This window comes from Oncorhynchus mykiss, chromosome 8 (genome assembly GCF_057628025.1).
Source record: "Oncorhynchus mykiss isolate SJ-2025 chromosome 8, ASM5762802v1, whole genome shotgun sequence".
Classification (NCBI taxonomy): domain Eukaryota; kingdom Metazoa; phylum Chordata; class Actinopteri; order Salmoniformes; family Salmonidae; genus Oncorhynchus; species Oncorhynchus mykiss.
In genome coordinates this window covers 47,000,214-47,022,133 of record NC_143029.1, presented here as the reverse complement: position 1 = coordinate 47,022,133, position 21,920 = coordinate 47,000,214, and the positions used below count along the sequence as shown (strand labels likewise).

The window sequence follows — 21,920 nt, the reverse complement described above, 5'->3', positions numbered from 1 at the left end:
TTCATGGAATGGGTTTCTATGGCCGAGCAGCCCCACACAAGCCTAAGATCAACATGCGCCATTGGACTCTGTAGCAGTGGAAATGCGTTCTCTGGAGTGATGAACCACGCTTCACAATCTGGCAGTCAGACGGATTCATCTGGGTTTGGCGGAGGCCAGGAAAACTCGACGTGTCCGAATGCATAGTGCCAACTGTAAAGTTTGGTGGAGGAGGAATAATGGTCTGGGGCTATTTTTCATGGTTCGGGCTAAGCCCCTTTAGTTCCAGCGACGGGAAATCTTAACCTACACTATACAATTACATTTTAGACTATTCGGTGCCTCAAACTTTGTGGTAACAGTTTGGGGAAGGCCCTTTGCTGTTTCAGCATGACAATGGCCCCATGCACACAGTGTGGTCCATAAAGAAAACGTTTGTCGAGATGGGTGTGGAAGAACTTGACTGGCCTGCACAGAGCCCTGACCTCAACCCCACCGAACACCTTTGGGATAAATTGGAATGCCAAGTGCCCGATTTTAAAAAAAATATTTTTTATTCACCTTTATTTAACCAGGTAGGCTAGTTGAGAACAAGTTCTCATTTGCAACTGCAACCTGTCCAAGATAAAGCATAGCAATGTGAACAGACAACGCAGAGTTACACATGGAGTGAACAATTAACAAGTCAATAACACAGTAGAGAAAAAAAAGAGTCTATATGCATTGTGTGCAAAAGGCATGAGGAGGTAGGTGAATAATTACAATTTTGCAGATTAACACTGGAGTGATAAATGATCAGAAGATCATGTACAGGTTGAGATATTGGTGTGCAAAAGAGCAGAAAAGTAAATAAATTCAAACAGTATGGGGATGAGGTAGGTAAAATTGGGTGGGCTATTTACCGATAGACTATGTACAGCTGCAGCGATCGGTTAGCTGCTCAGATAGCAGATGTTTGAAGTTGGTGAGGGAGATAAGTCTCCAACTTCAGGGATTTTTTAAATTCGTTCCAGTCACAGCCAGCAGAGAACTGGAACGAAAGGCGGCCAAATGAAGTGTTGGCTTTAGGGATGATCAGTGAGATACACCTGCTGGAGCGCGTGCTACGGGTGGGTGTTGCCATCGTGACCAGTGAACTGAGATAAGGCGGAGCTTTACCTACCATGGACTTGTAGATGACCTGGAGCCAGTGGGTCTGGCGACGAATATGTAGCGAAGGCCAGCCGACTAGAGCATACAGGTCGCAGTGGTGGGTGGTATAAGGTGCTTTAGTAACAAAACAGATGGCACTGTGATAAACTGCATCCAGTTTGCTGAGTAGAATATTGGAAGCTATTTTGTAGATGACATCGCCGAAGTCGAGGATCGGTAGGATAGTCAGTTTTACTAGGTTAAGTTTGGCGGCGTGAGTGAAGGAGGCTTTGTTGCGGAATAGAAAGCCGACTCTAGATTTGATTTTAGATTGGAGATGTTTGATATGAGTCTGGAAGGAGAGTTTACATTCTAGCCAGACACCTAGGTACTTATAGATGTCCACATATTCTAGGTCGGAACCATCCAGGGTGGTGATGCTAGTCGGGCGTGCGGGTGCAGGCAGCGAATGGTTGAAAAGCATGCATTTGGTTTTACTAGCGTTTAAGAGCAGTTGGAGGCCACGGAAGGAGTGTTGTATGGCATTGAAGCTCGTTTGGAGGTTAGATAGCACAGTGTCCAAGGACGGGCCGGAAGTATACAGAATGGTGTCGTCTGCGTAGAGGTGGATCAGGGAATCGCCCGCAGCAAGAGCAACATCATTGATATATACAGAGAAAAGAGTCGGCCTGAGAATTGAACTATGTGGCACCCCCATAGAGACTGCCAGAGGACCGGACACCATGCCCTCCGATTTGACACACTGAACTCTGTCTGCAAAGTAGTTGGTGAACCAGGCAAGGCAGTCATTAGAAAAACCGAGCCTACTGAGTCTGCCGATAAGAATATGGTGATTGACAGAGTCGAAAGCCTTGGCCAGGTCGATGAAGACGATCTCACTAATGCTCCTGTGCCTGAATGGAAGCAAGTCCCCGCAGCAATGTTCCAACATCTAGTAGAAAGCCTTCCCAGAAGAGTGGAGGCTGTTATGGCAGCAAACGGGAGACCAACTCCATATTAATGTTCATGATTTTGGAATGAGATGTTCGACGAGCTGGTGTCCACATACACTACATGACCAAAAGTATCTTTTGAAAATGCTCTACTCATTAGCAACCAGTACTCAGTACCCAGTTCAACTAGAATACAATTCAGTTGGCATTCAATCTAGTCTGTAATTTTCTGCCTTCTGTTGTTTTTTATTGCATTTATTTTGTTGTTGTTGCGATTGTAAATGCAACTTAAATGAAATTTGATTTTAAATAGATGAGTGTGTACTAAACTCCGGGGTGGAGTTTCCCCTAATGCAGATCAAGGATCAGCTTCTCCTACCCCAATCCGAACCTTTAAAATCCCAGTGCAGTCAGAAACAGGATTTTCCTATGTTTTACATATATTTCCACACTGAGGTAGGAATATTATTTTGAAATTGTGAAAATAATGATAATGTCCTTTTAGTGTAAGAGCTGTTTGAACTGCACTGGACCTTTAACTGGACCTTTAACTATTAAGGGGAAATGAAAAACTGACCCAAAATCAGTGTCTAGTGGCAATGCACCCTACTCCTATTAGCAGCAAAAGTGGCTAATTGATGCTTATTTCACAAACTGTCTCTAAACATCTTGTGTTATTTTGGTTCCAGGTACTGCAGAAACTGGGAAAGGCGGATGAGACGAAAGATGACCATTTTGATCAAGCCGTCCAGAACTTCAAGCGACAGGAGGTGAGGAAGGCCAATGTCTTTTTTCGATCATATTATATTACATATTTTTGTCAGTTACCATCTCAGTGGCCGTTTGTTTAGAGTGTCCGCCCTGAGATTGGGAGTTTGATCCCCGGTCCAGTTCTCCCAGACTCTCAAAATGGGACCTGATGTTTCTCTGATTGCATATAAATTAAAAACAATATTATGATGCCTGGTGAACAGATTCCTTCTCCAGACACCCTTGTTTCATACATGTATTTGGACAGCAGATGGAGCCCTAAGGGTGCTGAAGCACCTACCATTTTGCCCTACTATATAAAAAGTGCCCTTTTGATTGATGTTTTAACTAATTACTTTATATTAAATGTGTTTCTCTTTTCTCTCTTGTAACTTTAAATATAACAAACTGCCCATCCCATCAAACTAGATCATTTCTCATAAACATCATTTGGCTACAGGATCACTGATTTGAGATCAAATGTTTTATGAGGCAACAGTACAGAATTTCACCTTTTATTTTAAGGTACAGTACCAGTCAAAAGTTTGGACACACCTACTCATTCAAGGGTTTTTCTTATTTTTTTTTTAAAACTATTTTCTACATTGTAGAATAATAGTGAAGACATCAACACTATGAAATAACACACATGGAATCATGTAGTAACCAAAAAAGTGTTAAACAAATCAAAATATATTTTATATTTGAGATTCTTCAAAGTAGCCACTCTTTGCCTTGATGACAGCTTTGCACACTCTTGGCATTCTCTCAACCATCTTCATGAGGAATGCTTTTCCAACAGTCTTGAAGGAATTCCCACATATGCTGAGCACTTGTTGGCTGCTCCTGTAAAAATGATCAAGGAACCTACCAGTTACAACCCTGAATCTGTAAACATGGGCACCCTCATAGATATCATCCTGACCAACTTGCCCTCTAAATACACCTCTTCTGTCTTCAACCAGGATCTCAGCAATCACTGCCTCATTGCCTGCATCCGTAATGGGTCCGCGGTCAAACGACCACCCCTCATCACTATCAAACGCTCCCTAAAACACTTCAGCGAGCAGGCCTTTCTAATCGACCTGGCACGGGTATCCTGGAAGGATATTGACCTCATCCCGTCAATAGAGGATGCCTGGGTGTTCTTTCAAATTGCTTTCCTCTCCATCTTAACTCACCATGCCCCATTCCAAAAATGTAGAACTAAGAACAGATATAGCCCTTGGTTCACCCCAGACTTGATTGCCTTTGACCAGCACAAAAACATCCTGTGGCGTACTGCATTAGTATTGAATAGCCCCCGCGATATGCACTTTTTCAGGGAAGTCAGGAACCAATATACTCAGTCAGTTAGGAAAGCTAAGGGTAGCTTTTTCAAACAGACATTTGAATCCTGTAGCACTAATTCCAAAAAGTTGGGACACTACACTGTAAAGTCTGTGGAGAATAAGAACACCTCCTCCCAGCTGCTCACTGCACTGAGGCTAGGAAACACTGTCACCACCAATAAATCTATGATGATCGATAATTTCAATAGGCATTTTTCTACCGCTGACCATGCTTTCCACCTGGCTACCCCTACCCCAACCAACAGATCTGCACCCCCCGCAGAAACTTGCCCTTGTCCCCCCCGCTTCTCCTTCACCCACTTGTTCTGAAAGAGCTCTAAAATCTTGATCCCTAAAAAGCAGCAGGGCTAGACAATCTGGAACCTCTTTGTAAAATTATCCGCCGAATTTGTTGCAACCCCTATTACTAGCCTGTTCAACCTCTCTTTCGTATCATCTGAGATCCCCAAAGATTGGAAAGCTACCGTGGTCATCCCCCTCTTCAAAATGAGGAGACACTCTAGACCCGAACTCTTAAAGACCTATATCCATCCTGCCTTGGCTTTCGAAGATTTTACAAAGCCAAGTTAACAAACAGATCACCGACCATTTCGAATCCCACCGTACCTTCTCCTCTATGCAATCTGGTTTCCGAGCTGGTCATGGGTGCACCTCAGCCACGCTCAAGGTCCTAAACGATATCATAACCACCATCGATAAGAGACAGTACTGTGCAGCCGTCTTCATCGACCTGTCAATCACCTCACTCTTATTGGCAGACTCAATAGCCTTGGTTTCTCAAATGACTGCCTTGCCTGGTTCATCAACTACTTCTCACATAGAGTTCAGTGTGTCAAATCAGAGAGCCTGTTGTCCGGACCTCTGGCAATCTCTATGGGGGTGCCACATGGTTCAATTCTCGGGCCAACTCTTTTCTCTGTATACATCAATGATGTCGCTCTTGCTGCTGGTGATTCTCTGATCCACCTCTACGCAGATGACACCATTCTGTATACATCTGGCCCTTTGGACACTGCGTTAACAAACCTCCAAACGAGCTTCAATGCCATACAAAACTCCTTCCGTGGCCTCTACCTGCTCTTAAATGCTAGTAAAACTAAATGCATGCTCTTGAACCAATTGCTGCCCGCACCCGCACGCCCGACTAGCATCACTACTCAGGACGGTTCTGACTTAGAATATGTGGACAACTACAAATACCTACAGTGCCTTGCGAAAGTATTCTGCGCCCTTGAACTTTGCGACCTTTTGCCACATTTCAGGCTTCAAACATAAAGATATAAAACTGTATTTTTTTGTGAAGAATCAACAACAAGTGGGACACAATCATGAAGTGGAAAGACATTTATTGGATATTTCAAACTTTTTTAACAAATCAAAAACTGAAAAATTGGGCGTGCAAAATGATTCAGCCCCCTTAAGTTAATACTTTGTAGCGCCACCTTTTGCTGCGATTACAGCTGTAAGTCGCTTGGGGTATGTCTCTATCAGTTTTGCACATCGAGAGAATGAAATTTTTTCCCATTCCTCCTTGCAAAACAGCTCGAGCTCAGTGAGGTTGGATGGAGAGCATTTGGGAACAGCAGTTTTCAGTTCTTTCCACAGATTATCGATTGGATTCAGGTCTTGACTTTGACTTGGCCATTCTAACACCTGGATATGTTTATTTTTTGAACCATTCCATTGTAGATTTTGCTTTATGTTTTGGATCATTGTCTTGTTGGAAGACAAATCTCCGTCCCAGTCTCAGGTCTTTTGCAGACTCCATCAGGTTTTCTTCCAGACTGGTCCTGTATTTGGCTCCATCCATCTCCCCATCAATTTTAACCATCTTCCCTGTCCCTGCTGAAGAAAAGCAGGCCCAAACCATGATGCTGCCACCACCATGTTTGACAGTGGGGATGGTGTGTTCAGCTGTGTTGCTTTTACGCCAAACATAACGTTTTGCATTGTTGCCAAAAAGTTCCATTTTGGTTTCATCTGACCAGAGCACCTTCTTCCACATGTTTGGTGTGTCTCCCAGGTGGCTTGTGGCAAACTTTAAACAACACTTTTTATGGATATCTTTAAGAAATGGCTTTCTTCTTGCCACTCTTCCATAAAGGCCAGATTTGTGCAATATACGACTGATTGTTGTCCTATGGACAGAGTCTCCCACCTCAGCTGTAGATCTCTGCAGTTCATCCAGAGTGATCATGGGCCTCTTGGCTGCATCTCTGATCAGTCTTCTCCTTGTATGAGCTGAAGGTTTATAGGGACGGCCAGGTCTTGGTAGATTTGCAGTGGTCTGATACTCCTTCCATTTCAATATTATCGCTTGCACAGTGCTCCTTGGGATGTTTAAAGCTTGGGAAATCTTTTTGTATCCAAATCCGGCTTTAAACTTCTTCACAACAGTATCCCGGACCTGCCTGGTGTGTTCCTTGTTCTTCATGATGCTCTCTGCGCTTTTAACGGACCTCTGAGACTATCACAGTGCAGGTGCATTTATACGGAGACTTGATTACACACAGGTGGATTGTATTTATCATCATTAGTCATTTAGGTCAACATTGGATCATTCAGAGATCCTCACGGAACTTCTGGAGAGAGTTTGCTGCACTGAAAGTAAAGGGGCTGAATAATTTTGCACGCCCAATTTTTCAGTTTTTGATTTGTTAAAAAAGTTTGAAATATCCAATAAATGTCGTTCCACTTCATGATTGTGTCCCACTTGTTGTTGATTCTTCACAAAAAAATACAGTTTTATATCTTTATGTTTGAAGCCTGAAATGTGGCAAAAGGTCGCAAAGTTCAAGGGGGCCGAATACTTTCGCAAGGCACTGTAGGTGTCTGGTTAGACTGTAAACTCTCCTTCCAGACTCACATTAAGTATCTCCAATCCAAAATTAAATCTAGAATCAGCTTCCTATTTCACAACAAAGTCTCCTTCACTCATGCTGCCGAACATACCCTCGTAAAACTGACTATCCTACTGATCCTTGACTTCGGCGATGTCATTTACAAAATAGCCTCCAACACTCTACTCAGCAAATTGGATGTAGTCTATCACAGTGCCATCCGCTTTGTCACCAAAGCCCCATATACTACCCACCACTGTGACCTGTATGCTCTCATTGGCTGGCCCTCGCTACATACTCGTTGCCAAACCCACTGGCTCCAAGTCATCTATAACTCTTTGCTAGGTAAAGCCCCGCCTTATCTCAGCTCACTGGTCACCATAGTAACACCCACCCGTAGCACACGCTCCAGCTGGTATATTTCACTGGTCATCCCCAAAACCAACACCTATTTTGGCTGCCTTTCCTTCCAGTTCTCTGCAGCCAATGACTGGAACGAATTGCAAAAATCACTGAAGCTGGAGACTTAGAGAAGGAGATATATCTTTAAGCATCAGCTGTCAGAGTAGCTTACCGATCACTGTACCTGTACACAGCCCATCTGTAAATAGCCCACCCAACTACCTCACCCCCATATTGTTATTTATTATTGCTCTTTTACACCACAGTATCTCTACTTGCACATCATCGTCTGCACATCGATCACTCCAGTGTTAATGCTAAATCGTAATTGTTTCGCCACTATGGCCTATTTATTCCCTTACCTCCCTAATCTTGCTACATTTGCGCACACACTGTACATAGATTTTTCTATTGTGTTATTGACTGTAAGTTTGTTTACCCCATGTGTAACTCTGTGTTGTTGTTTTTGTCGCACTGCTTTGCTTTATCTTGGCCAGGTTGCAGTTGTAAATGAGAATGTGTTCTCAACTGGCCTACCTGGTTAAATAAAGGGGAATTTAATTACTGTAGGCCATCTGCCTGGTACAGTTGAAACCAGGATTAAATCATGAAAATCACACTTCTCCAGTGTGCCAGTGGCCATCAAAGGTGAGCATTTGCCCTCCTGTAGTCAGTTACGCCGAACAGCAGTCAGGTCAAGACCCTGGTGAAGACGACGAGCACACACATGAGCTTCCCTGAGACATTTCTGACAGTGGGTGCAGAAATTGTTCAGTTATGCAAACCCACAGTTTCATCGTCTGTCCGTGTCGCAGGTGAAGAAGCCGGATGTAGAGGTCCTGGGCTGGCATTGTTACACGTGGTCTGCGGTTGTGAGGCTGGTTGAGCATACTGCAAAAGTTTCTAAAACAACGTTGGTAGAGAAATTAACATTCAATTATCTGGCAACAGCTCTGGTAGACATTCTTGCAGTCAGCATGCCAGTTGCACACTCCCTCAACTTGAGACATGTGTGGCATTGTTTTATTGTCCCCAGCACAAGGTGCACCTGTGTAATGATCGTGCTGTTTAATCAGCTTCTTGATACGCCACCTGTCAGGTGGATGGATTATCCTGGCAAAAGAGAAATGGGATGTAAACAAATTTGTTCACTAAATTTGAGAGATTTTTTTGTTGTGAATGAATGGAATGGACACAGTGGCAGATTGCCAAAATGTGACTTGTAAATTCTCCTACAGTCACAAGTAGTTAAGATGTTTTGAAGTCACACCCCTTGACTTTTTCCAAATGTGTTACCGCCTGAATTTAAAATGGATTAAATGTAGATTTGTTGTCACTGGCCTACACACAATACCCCATAATGTCAAAGCGGAATTATATTTTTATTTTATTTTTACAAATTAAATACAAATGAAAATGTCTTGAGTCAGTGAGTATTCAACCCATTTCATATGACAAGCCTAACTAAGTTCAGGAGTAAAACCTTTTCTCAGCAAGTCACATAATAAGTTGCATGAACTCACTCTGTGTGCTATAATAGTGTTTAACATTATTTGAGAATGACTACCTCATCTCTCTACCACACACATACAATTATATGAAAGGTACCTCAGTTGAGCAGTGAATTTCAAACACAGATTCAATGCCTTACAAAGAAGGCCACCTATTGGTAGATAGGTAAACAAAAAAAAGTATTGCAATGAATATCCCTTTTAGCATGGTAAATGTATTAATTAAACTTTGGATGGTGTATCAATACACCCAGTCGCGACATTAGGCCAATGGTGAGTTTAAAACCGTTGGAGTTCAATGGCAGTGATAGGAGAAAACTGTGGATGGATCAACAACGTTGTAGTTACTCCACAATAGTCACCTAAATTACAGAGTGAAAGAAAGGGAGCCAGTACAAAACATGTATCCTGTTTGCAACAAGGCACTAAAGTACTGCAAAAAAATATATATGTTTTGTCCTGAATACAAAGTGTTACGTTTGAGGCAAATCCAACACAACACATCACTGAGTACCACTCTTCATAATTTCAAATATGGTGGTGTCTGCATCATGTTTTCACATTTACATAAATTAGCAGACGCTAAGTACAGTAGTGAGTGCATACATTTTCATACTTTTTTTCATGCGGGTCCCCCATGGGAATCGAAACCACAACACTGGCGTTGCAAGCGCCGTGCTCTACCAACTGAGCTACATGAGTATGTTATGACTATGCTTGTCATCGGCAAGGACTAGGGAGTTTTTTAGGATATAAAGAAACGGAATACAGTGCTGTAAGCATAGGCAAAATCCTAGTGGAAAACCTGGTTGAGTTTGCTTTCCAACAGACACTGGGAGACATTCCCCTTTCAGGAGGACAATAACCTCAACACAAGGCCAAATCTACACTGACGTTGCTTACATAGACCAGATTGAATGTTCCTGAGTGGCCTAGTTACAGTTTTGACTTAAATTGGCTTGAAAATCTATGGTAAGACTTGAAAATGACTGCCTAGCAATGATCAACAATCAACTTGACAGAGCTTGACATTTAAAAAAATAAAAATAATTAGCAAATATTGTACAATCCATGTTGGAAAGCTGCTAGAGACTTACCCCAAAAGACTCACAGCTGTAATCGCTGCCAAAGCTGCTTCTACATAGTATTGACTCAGGGGTGTGAATACTCGTGTAAATTAGATTTCTGTATTTCATTTTCAATAAATTAGCAAACATTTCTAAAGACATGTTTTCACTTTGTCATGGGGTATGTAGTGGGGTTAGAAAACATTTTTTTTTATCTAGTAGAAAGGGAAGGGAAGCGCTACTAAGGTACACAATAGTACATTTTGGTAGATAGAAGGTGCTCTTTGGTAAAAGGGGTAAATTGGTCATCAAAAAGAAAGGAGGACCAAGGCACTCTTCATATAATGAATTAAAATGCGTTCAAATCGCTTTATGCCCAAGAAAACAGAGAAATATCACAATGTACAACAGACATTGCAAAGGCTGTACACAGTGAAACCTGCAAGCAGATAAAACAGAAGCAGTATTTAGTCAATTAAAATCAATTAATATGGTCTAGATTACTGCTGCAATCCTATTGTGTGACATGAGTAGTGTGAAAGGCTTGCTCCCACATGCACACACTACTGCCAGCTCATTACACACACACACACACACACACACACACACACACACACACACACACACACACACACACACACACACACACACACACACACACACACACACACACACACACACACACACGTGTTCAAGACATGGCATGCATTTCTGACCTCATTTTTGTGGCAGCCTTTATCAATAGCAACGCTATGCTTACTGAGTCTGTACATAGTCAAAGATTTCCTTCATTTTGGGTGAGTCACAATGGTCAGGTATTCTGCCACTGTGTACTCTCTGTATAGGGCCAAATAGCATTCTAGTTTGCTCTGTTTTTTTGTAAATTCTTTCCAATGTGTCAAGTAATTATCTTTTTGTTTTCTCATGATATGGTTGGGTCTAATTAATTAATAATTTGTGAATAGAGCCCCAGGACCAGCTTGCTTAGGGGACTCTTTTCCAGGTTTATTTCTCTGTAGGTGATGGCTTTCTTATGGAAGGTTTGAGAATCGCTTCCTTTTAGGTGGTTGTAGAATTTAACGGCTCTTTTCTGGATTTTGATAATTAGCGGATACTGGCCTTATTCTGCTCTGCATGCGTTATTTGGTGTTTTACATTGCACACAGAGGATATTTTTGCAGAATTCTGCAATCAGTCTCAATTTGGTGTTTGTCCCATTTTGTGAATTCTTGGTTGGTGAGCGGATGGGTTCTATAACTGATTGAAGTATTTTTAGCCAGATGTGGTATGTGGAATTCTATGTTCCCTTTGATGGCATAGAAGGCCCTTCTTACCTTGTCACTCAAATTGTTCACAGCTTTGTGGAAGTTACCTGTGGCGCTGATGTTTTGTATAGTTTTTTTGTGTGCTCTAGGGCAACGGTGTCTAGATGGAATTTGTACTCGTGGTCCTGGCAACTGAACCTTTTTTGGAACACCATTATTTTTGTCATACTGAGATTTACCCTCAGGGCCCAGGTCTGACAGAATATGTGAAGAAGATCTAGGTGCTGCTGTAGGCCCTCCTTGGTTGGGGACAGAAGCACCAGATCATCAGCAAACAGTAGACATTTGACTTCAGATTCTAGTAGGGTGAGACCGGGTGCAGACTGTTCTAGTGCCCTCGCCAATTCGTTGATATACAGTTGATGTCGGAAGTTTACATACACTTCGGTTGGAGTCATTAAAACTCGTTTTTTAACCACTCCACAAATTTCTTGTTAACAAACTATAGTTTTGGCAAGTTGTTTAGGACATCTACTTTGTGTATGACACAAGACATTTTTCCAACAATTGTTTATAGACAGATTATTTCACTGTATCATCATTCCAGTTGGTCAAAAGTTTACATACACTAAGTTGACTGTGCCTTTAAACAGCTTAGAAAATTCCAGAAAACGATGTCATGGCTTTAGAAGCTTTCTGATAGACTCAAATGATGTCAATTAGCCTATTGGAGGTGTACCTGTGGATGTATTTCAAGGCCGACCTTCAAACTCAGTGCCTCTTTGCCTGACATCATGGGAAAATCTAAAGAAATCAGCCAAGACCTCAGAAAAAAAATTGTAGACCTCCAGAAGTCTGGTTCATGGGAGCAATTTCCAAATGCCTGAAGGTACCACATTCATCTGTACAAACAATAGTACGCAAGTATAAACACCATGGGACCACGCAGCCATCATACCGCTCAGGAAGGAGACACGTTCTGTCTCCTAGAGATGAACGTACTTTGCTGCGAAAAGTGCAAATCAGTCCCAGAACAACAGCAAAGGACCTTGTGAAGATGCTGGAGGAAACAGGTACAAAAGTATCTATATCCACAGTAAAACGAGTCCTACAGTGGGGCAAAAAAGTATTTAGTCAGCCACCAATTGTGCAAGTTCGCCCACTTAAAAAGACGAGTGAGGCCTGTAATTTATCATAGGTACACTTCAACTATGACAGACAAAATGATGTTAACCATGTTTGGATGAAAAAGGGGGAGGCTTGCAAGCCGAAGAACACCATCCCAACTGTGAACCAACCATTGAACCGTAAAGCACGGGGGTGGCAGCATCATGTTGTTGGGGTGCTTTGCTGCAGGATGTCACAATCATTATAAGGAGTGGACCAAGATGCAGCGTGGTATATTTCCATCCTTTTATTTGGAAGAGAAAACTTAAAGCACAAAAACAATAAAGAGAATAAACTAAACGTGACCCTGCATGCAGTGCAGAAAGCAACTACACACAAACATAGTCAAGATCCCACAAATCACAATGGGGAAATGGCTACCTAAATATGATCCCCAATAAGAGACAATGATATACAGCTGCCTCTGATTGGGAACCATACTAAGCCAACATAGAAATAGAATTCACCCTAGACAACCCACCCTTAATCACACCCCGACCTAACCAACATAGAGAATAAAAGCTCTCTATGGTCAGTGCGTGACACAGGAGGGAATGGTGCACTTCACAAAATAGATGGCATCATGAGGGAGGGAAAATTATATGGATATATTGAAGCAACATCTCAAGACATTAGTCAGGAAGTGAAAGCTCGGTCGCAAATTGGTCTTCCAAATGGTCATACTTCCAAAGGTGTGGCAAAATGGCTTAAGGACAACAAAGTCAAGGCATTGGATTGGCCATCACAAAGCCCCGACCTCAATCCTATAGAAAATGTGTGGGCAGAACTGAAAAAGTGTGTGCGAGCAAGGAGGCCTACAAACCTGACTCAGTTACACCAGCTCTGTCAGGAGGAATGGGCCAAAATTCACCCAACTTATTGTGGGAAGCTTTTGGAAGGCTACCCGAAATGTTTGACCCAAATTAAACAATTTAAAGGTATTGCTACCAAATACTAATTGAGGGTAGAAATAAAAGCTGAAATAAATCATTCTCTCTACTATTATTCTAACATTTCACATTCTTAAAATAAAGTGGTGATCCTAACTGACCTAAGACAGGGAATTTTTACTAGGATTAAAGGTCAGGAATTGTGAAAAACTGAGTTTAAATGTATTTGGGTAAGGTGTATGTAAACTTCCGACTTCAACTGTATATGTTGAAGAAGGTGGGGCTTTAGCTGCATCCTTGTCTCACCCCTCAGCCCTGTGTAAAGAATTGTGTGCGTTTTTTGCCAATTTTGTGTACATGGATTTTATAATATCTTATGTTTTTCCCCCAACACCACTCTCCATCAATTTGTACAGCGGGCCCTCGGTATGAGTCGAAAGCTTTTTTGAAATCACAAAGCTCACTCTCCGTCTCCCCACCTCTCTCTCCCGGTCTCCCCACCTGTCCTATATAATCCTGATTAGAGTGCTTAATAACACCAGGGTGGTTTTACATAGTAAACTGGCCTTCCTTACTCTTTCCCCCTTTCTCCTCCTCCCTTTTGCTCTTCCTTCTTTTCCTCTCCCTCACTGCTCTCTATTTCCGCTCTCTACATTTGCCTCTTTTTTAAATCTCTCCCTGTGAACATTTAATGTTAAACATTCGTTAAAGGGGTGTCCCTATATATGCCTTAACTCTGTCCCATCCATCTGTCCACTCCCAGTCCCTCCTCTCCACTGTGACAAATTGTAGCGCTCGTTGCATTCTGATGCAATTCCGAATACTGATGACACTGGTAGACCTGAGCAGTAGATCAAAATGGCAGCTGGAGAATTTAGCTGTATCTCTCTGCTGTGTAGGATACAGCCATAGCCAAAAGTGACATTTAGTGGTTAATTTGTGTCAGTTTAGACCCGAGTGGTAAATATCCATAGGTTGCTGTGATGGGTTTTTCAGGGAGAGACTGTGTGTGTGTGTGTGCGCGCGTACACATGCATATATCACATCTTATTTATTATGCATGTGTAATGGAGTTAAGAATGTACCGTAAGCTCACTCCACAGCTAGCTTGAAATTTCACCGATGGAGTCATCCAAGAGGTACATTTTGTATGGCTCAATTGGCTTGCACATTGTTTTGTGAAGCAGAGGAACACTGGTTCGAGCCCAGTATGGGTCAGTTGGACAGTGGAGGAAGCTAAGCTGTTAGCAGCACACTAACCTCCGTTACACGTGTATGTTTTTTGAGGGAGTGTGTGTGTCTGTGTCTGTGTTGGGGTGTGCATAGCAAAATGACCTACTTATGCACTCTAGTGTGTCTGTGTGTCTTTGTGTGTGTGTGTGTGTGTGTGTGTGTGTGTGTATGCAAATTAAGCGGCAGCAGTCCAGAGGGGAGATACTAGGTGCTAAATTCCCAGCTCCCCCGCAGTAGCCGGAGATTGATTCACCCCACTCCGCTGTGCAAAAGCATCATGAATCAGCGTTGGCATTACAGCAGCTGGTACCACCACCACTTTGCTAGGAACAGGGTGAAGTTTTGCATTTCCCCACTAATGGTTAAGGTTTCGGGGAGGAGAAGCTGATCCTTGATCTGTACCTAGGAAAAACGTTACACTTGAGCGCTGTGTCAAACTGGAGGGCTGGCACTACAGCGGCTGGTACCGCCACATCTGCTGTTGCTAACGCTACACCAGCCAGGTTTTGCAAAGACCACGCCGTGCTAACAAGGCAGCGGTCCAAACCCCTGAAAATGTGTCAGACGGGGAATACCATGCAAAGCTTGGAAAAGCTGTGAATTCAATACAGAATGTTTCATATGGTAAATACGAGGGTGAGCTACAACAAGGGAGGCTGATACCAGAGGACGGTTCAAAGCTAGGGAAAACACAAATTCAATACATGTGTCAAATGGGAACAAATGGCATGCAAAGCAAGGAAGGCTGAAGTCTTAACCCCAAAATGTATGGTTAATAGCACTCAAAGCTATGTAGAGCACACAAAATGTGTGATACAGTGACAGTATGCAAATATTTCAAGGATCGTAATAGCCAAACCTAAATGCCATGCAAAGCTAGGAAAAGCTATAACCTAGAAGTCATAATGGTAAGTCCCAGGCAAATCTAAGATGGCTTGAAAACTCTGTACAACTAAATGACATGCATATTAAGTTATATTACTAAACTACAAGGATTACTACACTACAAGGACTAGTGATTCAATATTTCTTACTGTATCTGGTTATACCCACAGGGTCCCGATCCCAACCTGTCAATATTCGACACATGTTCCAGCATAAGTTCAAAGTTTGTATAACATTACATTTGCAGAATGAGAGCAAGCTCTTTCTGAAATACATGACATTTACAAGCCTCCAGCTCCACTGATGTAAACATGCTATGCCATGCAAAGTCTGAATGAGAAAAAAAGCTATGGGACACTGTTGTCTTCATAAAATATCATTAACCCCCTTACTCCCATAGCACTGCATCAATTGTACAAGCAGTGCTGTCATTTCAGGACCATGGACAAAATGTTTGTGTGTAGGCATGAGCAGCCCTCAACTGGCCATCCCCTGTCCATGGTCCTAAAATTACAGCATTACTTACCTACCATGGCCATAATGGCATGTTTGCAATCAGTTCTTCCAAAATGTTCAGCTAGGTAAAATCATTATGCACCTCCTTTAAAATACATTTACAGAACTAAACATTAATAAACAAATGGAATGATGGCTTATTGTTTTCTGAGACAAATCGATTTTTAGCCTCAGCCCCTGACGCTAAATAAAACTGAAAGATTGCTTATCTTTGCGATTGGTTTGAGATCAGTCTTGGGAGTAAATTTATGATGCCATTTGGTACAGCCTATTATTTATGGAAGGGTGTGTGACATTTTACATTATGTTACCATTAGTTTCGTTACACAACTTGTGTGATGCATGTGGGTAGCTGTTCTTCCAGTAAAGTGTGTGTGTGTGTGTGTGTGTGTGACACTCAGCCCTCATGCATTTGTCTGCTGTTCTCTCTACAGACGGAGGGCTCCCGGCTGCAGAGGGAGATGAAGGCATATCTGGCGGCAGTGAAAGGTGAGGCACACACACGTACACACACATACCTGGCAGCTGTACAAGGTAAGCCTCAGCAGAGCAAATGTTTACGCAAGATACATATTCACTCATAGGTCAAAACACACATATACAGGGTATTGGGAAAGTATTCAGACCCGTTGACTATTTCCACATTTTGTTGCATTACAGCCTTATTCTAAAATGGATTAAATGTAATGTTTTTCTTCATCAATCTACACACAATACCCCATAATGACAAAGTGAAAACAAGTTTTTAGAATGTTTTGCAAATTTCTAACATTTAAAAGAGAAATACCTTATTTACATAAGTATTCAGACCCTTTGCTATGATACTTGAAATTGACCTCAGGTGCATCCTGTTTCAATTGATCATCCTTGAGATGTTTCTACAACGTGGAGTCCACCTGCTGTAAATTCAATTCATTGGACATGATTTGGAAAGGCACACACCTGTGTATATAAGGTCCCACAGTTGACATTGCATGTCAGAGCAAAAACCAAACCATGAGGTTGAAGGAATTGTCTGTAGAGCTCCGAGACAGGATTGTGTCGAGGCACAGAACTGGGGAAGGGTACCAATAAATGTCTGCAGCATTGAAGGTCCCCAAGAACACAGTGGCCTCAATCTTTCTTAAATGGAAGAAGTTTGGAACAACCAAGACTCGTCCTAGAGCTGGCCGCCTGGCCAAACTGAGCAATTGGGGGAAGAAGGGCCTTGGTCAGGGAGGTGACCAAGAACCCAATGGTCACTCTGACAGAGCTCCAGAGTTCCTCTGTGGAGAATCTTCCAGAAGGACAACCATCTCTGCTGCACCACCAATCAGGCCTTTATGGTAGAGTGGATAGACGGAAGCCACTCCTCAGTAAAAGGCACATGAAAGCACACTTGGAGTTTGCCAAAAGGCACCTAAAGACTCTCAGACCATGAGAAACATTGAAGCATGGTGGTGGCAGCATCATGCTGTGGTGATGTTTTTCAGCAGCAGGGACTGGGAGACTAGTCAGCATCGAGGGAAAGATGAATGGAGCAAAGTACAGAGAGATCCTTGATGAAAACCTGCTCCAGAGCTCTCAGGACCTCAGACTGGGGCGAAGGTTCTCCTTCCAACAGGACAACGACCCTAAGCACACAGCCAAGACAACCCAGGAATGGCTTCGAGACAAGTCTCTGAATATCCTTGAGTGGCCAAGCCAGAGCCCGGACTTGAACCCGATCGAACATGTCCAGAGAGACCTGAAAGTAGCAGTGCAGCTACGCTCCCGATCCAACCTGGCAGAGCTTGAGAAGATCTGTAGAGAAGAATGGGAGTAACTCCCCAAATACAAGTGTTCCAAGCTTGTAGCATCATACCCAAGAAGACATTTACTTATGTAAATGTGATATCATTTTTTAAAATTGTTAATACGTTTGCTAAAATGTCTAAAAACCTTTTTTTGCTTTGTCATTACGGGGTAATGTGTGTAGATCGATGAGGGGGAAAAAACAATTTCATCCATTTTAGAACAAGGCTGTAACGTAACAACATTTGGAAAAAGTCAAGGCGTCTGAATACTTTCCGAATGCACCATAAATGTCCACACTCGCACACACAAACAAACACATACGCACACGCTAGAGCATGGCAGTCGTCTAATCCTTTGAACATATGTGCCCTCCCACAAGACTTACTATGTGAGCCTATATCTAAACACCTACAGTGGAAAGTAAACAAATAGCAACTGCTTTAATTTGGAAGATGGTTTTATTTTCACTTCTGAAAGATCTGTGATTTATATCCAGTTCTTGGAATTTGACATGTATGCTGGATCAACAGAAAAACACAAAGTATTAAGACCCGAAAGCCCTTGTGTATGATGCTCACATGTACTTTCATGAACAGTAACCTATTTACCTACAGTGGGGGCCAAAATGATTGACACCTTTGATAAAGATGAGCAAAAATGACTATTACATAATTCAAAAACGGAGCTATATTGTCTGCTCCAATAAATGGGAAAATTATATTATTTTAGAGTAATACAATTGCTCAGAGAAAGAGATTTTGTTGAACATGTAATACCTTTTCTCTCTAAAAGCTTTTTTGTTGTTGTTGTGTAAATGTCACATTTATTTGTATATATCCACTGTACTCATGAATCACACCAAATTGGTTCCAGTTTACGTCATGTCATTGGTCACATTTCTCGAGAGTCTCATAAAAACACCCTAACTTCTGTAGGTCTAAGCCCTTAGATCACAATATCTACTAAGCTAACATATGGAATTATTTTAAGATGGTCATAAAATTGATCATTTAGCCATTTGATTTGGAATTTTAGGAATACTGTAGGTATAAAAGAAATATACACTATTGTTCAAAAGTTTGGGGTCACTTAGAAATGTCCTTGTTTTTTGAAAGAAAAGCTTATTTTATGTCCATTAAAATAACATCAAATTGATCAGAAATACAGTGTAGACATTGTTCATGTTTAAATGACTATTGTAGCTGGAAACGGCAGATTTTTTATGGAATATCTACATAGGCGTACAGAGGCCCATTATCAGCAACCATCACTCATGTGCTCCAATGGCACATTGTGTTAGCTAATCCACGTTTATCATTTTAAAAGGCTAATTGATCATTAGAAAACCTTTTTGCAATTATGTTAGCACAGCAGAAATGGCTGTTTTGGTTAAAGAACTGGCCTTCTTTAGACTAGTTGAGTATCTGGAGCATCAGCATTTGTGGGTTCGATTACAGGCTCAAAATGGCCAGAAACAAAGTACTTTTTCCTGAAACTCGTCAGGCTATTCTTGTTCTGAGAAATGAAGGCTATTCCATGCGAGAAATTGCCAAGAAACTGAAGATCTCGTACAACGCTGTGTACTACTCCCTTCACAGAACAGCGCAAACTGGCTACAACCAGAATATAAAGAGGAGTGGGAGGCCCCGCTGCATTAAGTACATTAGCGTCTAGTTTGAGATACAGATGCCTCACCAGTTGTCAGCTGGCAGCTTCATTAAATAGTACCCGCAAAACACAAGTCTCAACGTCAACAGTGAATAGTTGACTCCGGGATGCTGGCCTTCTATGCAGAGTTGCAAAGAAAAATCCATATAAAAATAAAAGATTAAGATGGGCAAAAGAACACAGACACTGGACAGAGGACAGAGGAACTCTGCCTAGAATGTCAGCATCCCGGAGTTGCCTCTTCGCTGTTGACGTTGAGATTGGTGTTTTGCTATGTAGATATTCCAGCTACAATAGTAATTTACAACATTAACAATGTCTACACTGTATTTCTGATCAATTTGATATTTTATTTGCTTTACTTTAAAAAATAAGGACATTTCTAAGTGACTCTAAACGTTTGAACGGTAGTGTATATACACAATCATTTTAAACATTGCATTTGGCCTTTACTGCTATAGCCCATTGAAACGCATTGAATAACACAGTTGTACACAATGCAGGAAATAGCTGCAGAATGAAGTTGGTGAAGAGCAAATGCAGTCAACTGCTGTCAACTTCCTGACCTTTGATCACACGATTTTTGTAAAGTTCATGCAGTTGACATGTTAGGAAATAAAATGTATCCCCAGAATGCAACACACTTTGAAAGGCGGTGTGGCGACTTGACACAAAATTGATCTGATGGAACACGCCCATTGAGATGAGCATAAGGCTAAACTTTGCTCTCACACGGAGTGTCTGCGTATGTGCACGCTGCTACCACGTGGTAGCTACGGGACCAAAAGAGTGGAGAACGCTCCTGGTTGTCTACCCACTACAACTGTTTACTTTGTGCATCTACGGTACGTCATCTCACTGAATCTACCTTTAAACATGCATTACTGCCCCACACTGGCAGAAAGTGACCACCAAAAGCACAAAAACTATACAACACTTAAATGGCTCCAAGCCTCCCAAGCATGGGCAACTTTCTGTCCCTAACACTAAAACTAAATAATATCAAAATGAAATAGAAATGTTTGTATAAAACTGAAAGTAAATAAAAACTAGTAATGTGGATCAGAAAACTAAATGAAACTAAACAAAAATCTGAAAACTAATAGAAATAAAAACAAATATGAAAACACAAGACTATAATAACCTTTTGGTTAATATTTTTCCAAAATATTTTATGAGTTGAAGAACACATTGGGAGGGGGGGTCGGGATCTTAGACCATTCTTCCATACAGAATCCTTCCAGATCCTTGTATATCCTTCGTCTGCCCTATTCGATTCAAATCATAGGTTTGCAATGGGTTTCAAGTCCGTAGACTGAGGTGGCCATTGCAAAATGTTGATTTTTGTGGCCAATTAGCCTTTTCTTTGTGGATTTTGATGTGTGCTTGGGGACATTGTCTTACTGGAAGATCCACTGCGGCCAAGTTTCAGCCTACCTGGCAGAGGCAACCAGGTTTTTGGCTAAAATGTCCTGGTACTGGGTAAAGTTAATGATGTCATTAACCTTAACAAGGGCCCCAGTACCAGGGGAAGCAAAATAGCCTCATAACATCAAGGTCTATCACCATGTTTTACAGTAGGTATGTTATTTTTTTTTTGCTCATGCATTCTCATTTCAACGCCAAACCCACCTTTGGTATGCATGGCCAAAGTGCTCAATCTTCATGTCATCTGACTAAAGCACTGGTTCCAATCCAAGTGTCAGTGCTGTTTAGCAAACTCCAGGCGTTAACATTTATTGGAGGACATGAAAATAGAGCTCTTTGGCCAAGCATACCAATGGTGGGTTTGGCATTGAAATGAGAATGCACAAGTGGTTGTCGTACCTCAATGCATTAACTGAATGTCTGCTAAATTACTAAAACATAAAATATACAAATTAACATTTTTTTTTCATTATGACTAGTCAGCTGCTGCAAGGGGAATCAAGCTGATATTTTCGCACAACTATTCTATTTTTACAGACTAAAATGATGTTTACTATGATGCTGATCTAATATCAGTTTTTCCTTTTCGATCATAATGAATACGATTATATGGACAGATCGTAGATCAACACTCATACTCTGAGATGATTTGTGGATACAGCCCCAGGTCAACATGGCAGTGTTCAGTCTTCCTTTTTGATGCTGATCGTGCATCGTGTCCATCATCTGCTCAAAGCGATTTGATCATCATTTCTTTCTTTGTTTGGTAGGACAGTACAGCGCTATTGGGTTGCTTTAAACCTAATCCTGGATTCCAAGAGCGTTCGAAATGGATAATCTTCATTGGAAGTTCTCTTAAATCCAGAACTAGGCTTGATCTGTGTCTGGGAACCTGGTCCAATGGATTGTTTGAAGCTCTTATCATGTTGATGGTGTCTTCTAGCAATGCAACAGGCCTCCATGAACCTGACAGAGTCCCTACATGAAGTCTACGAGCCGGACTGGCACGGGAAGGACGATGTCTTGAGCATCGGGAAGGTGAGCGCTACTTTTCTTCTTCTCTCATTCTCATATCCCTCTGTTCTTTCAGTCTTTTGTTCATTGGTA

At 41.8% G+C, this 21,920-nt stretch overlaps 1 protein-coding gene across 49 annotated transcripts in view; it reads left to right on the top strand.

The window, feature by feature from the left end:
* The window catches only part of amph (amphiphysin), a 132,207-nt gene that overhangs the window by 33,392 nt on the left and 76,895 nt on the right, over positions 1-21,920 (top strand). For all 49 annotated transcript variants that reach the window (XM_090181731.1, XM_021612624.3, XM_090181733.1 and 46 more), the window contains exons 2-4: positions 2,753-2,833; positions 16,376-16,430; positions 21,757-21,851. In XM_090181731.1, the coding sequence (XP_090037857.1) occupies positions 2,753-2,833; positions 16,376-16,430; positions 21,757-21,851 (231 nt within the window). The remainder of the gene's footprint in view (positions 1-2,752; positions 2,834-16,375; positions 16,431-21,756; positions 21,852-21,920) is intronic.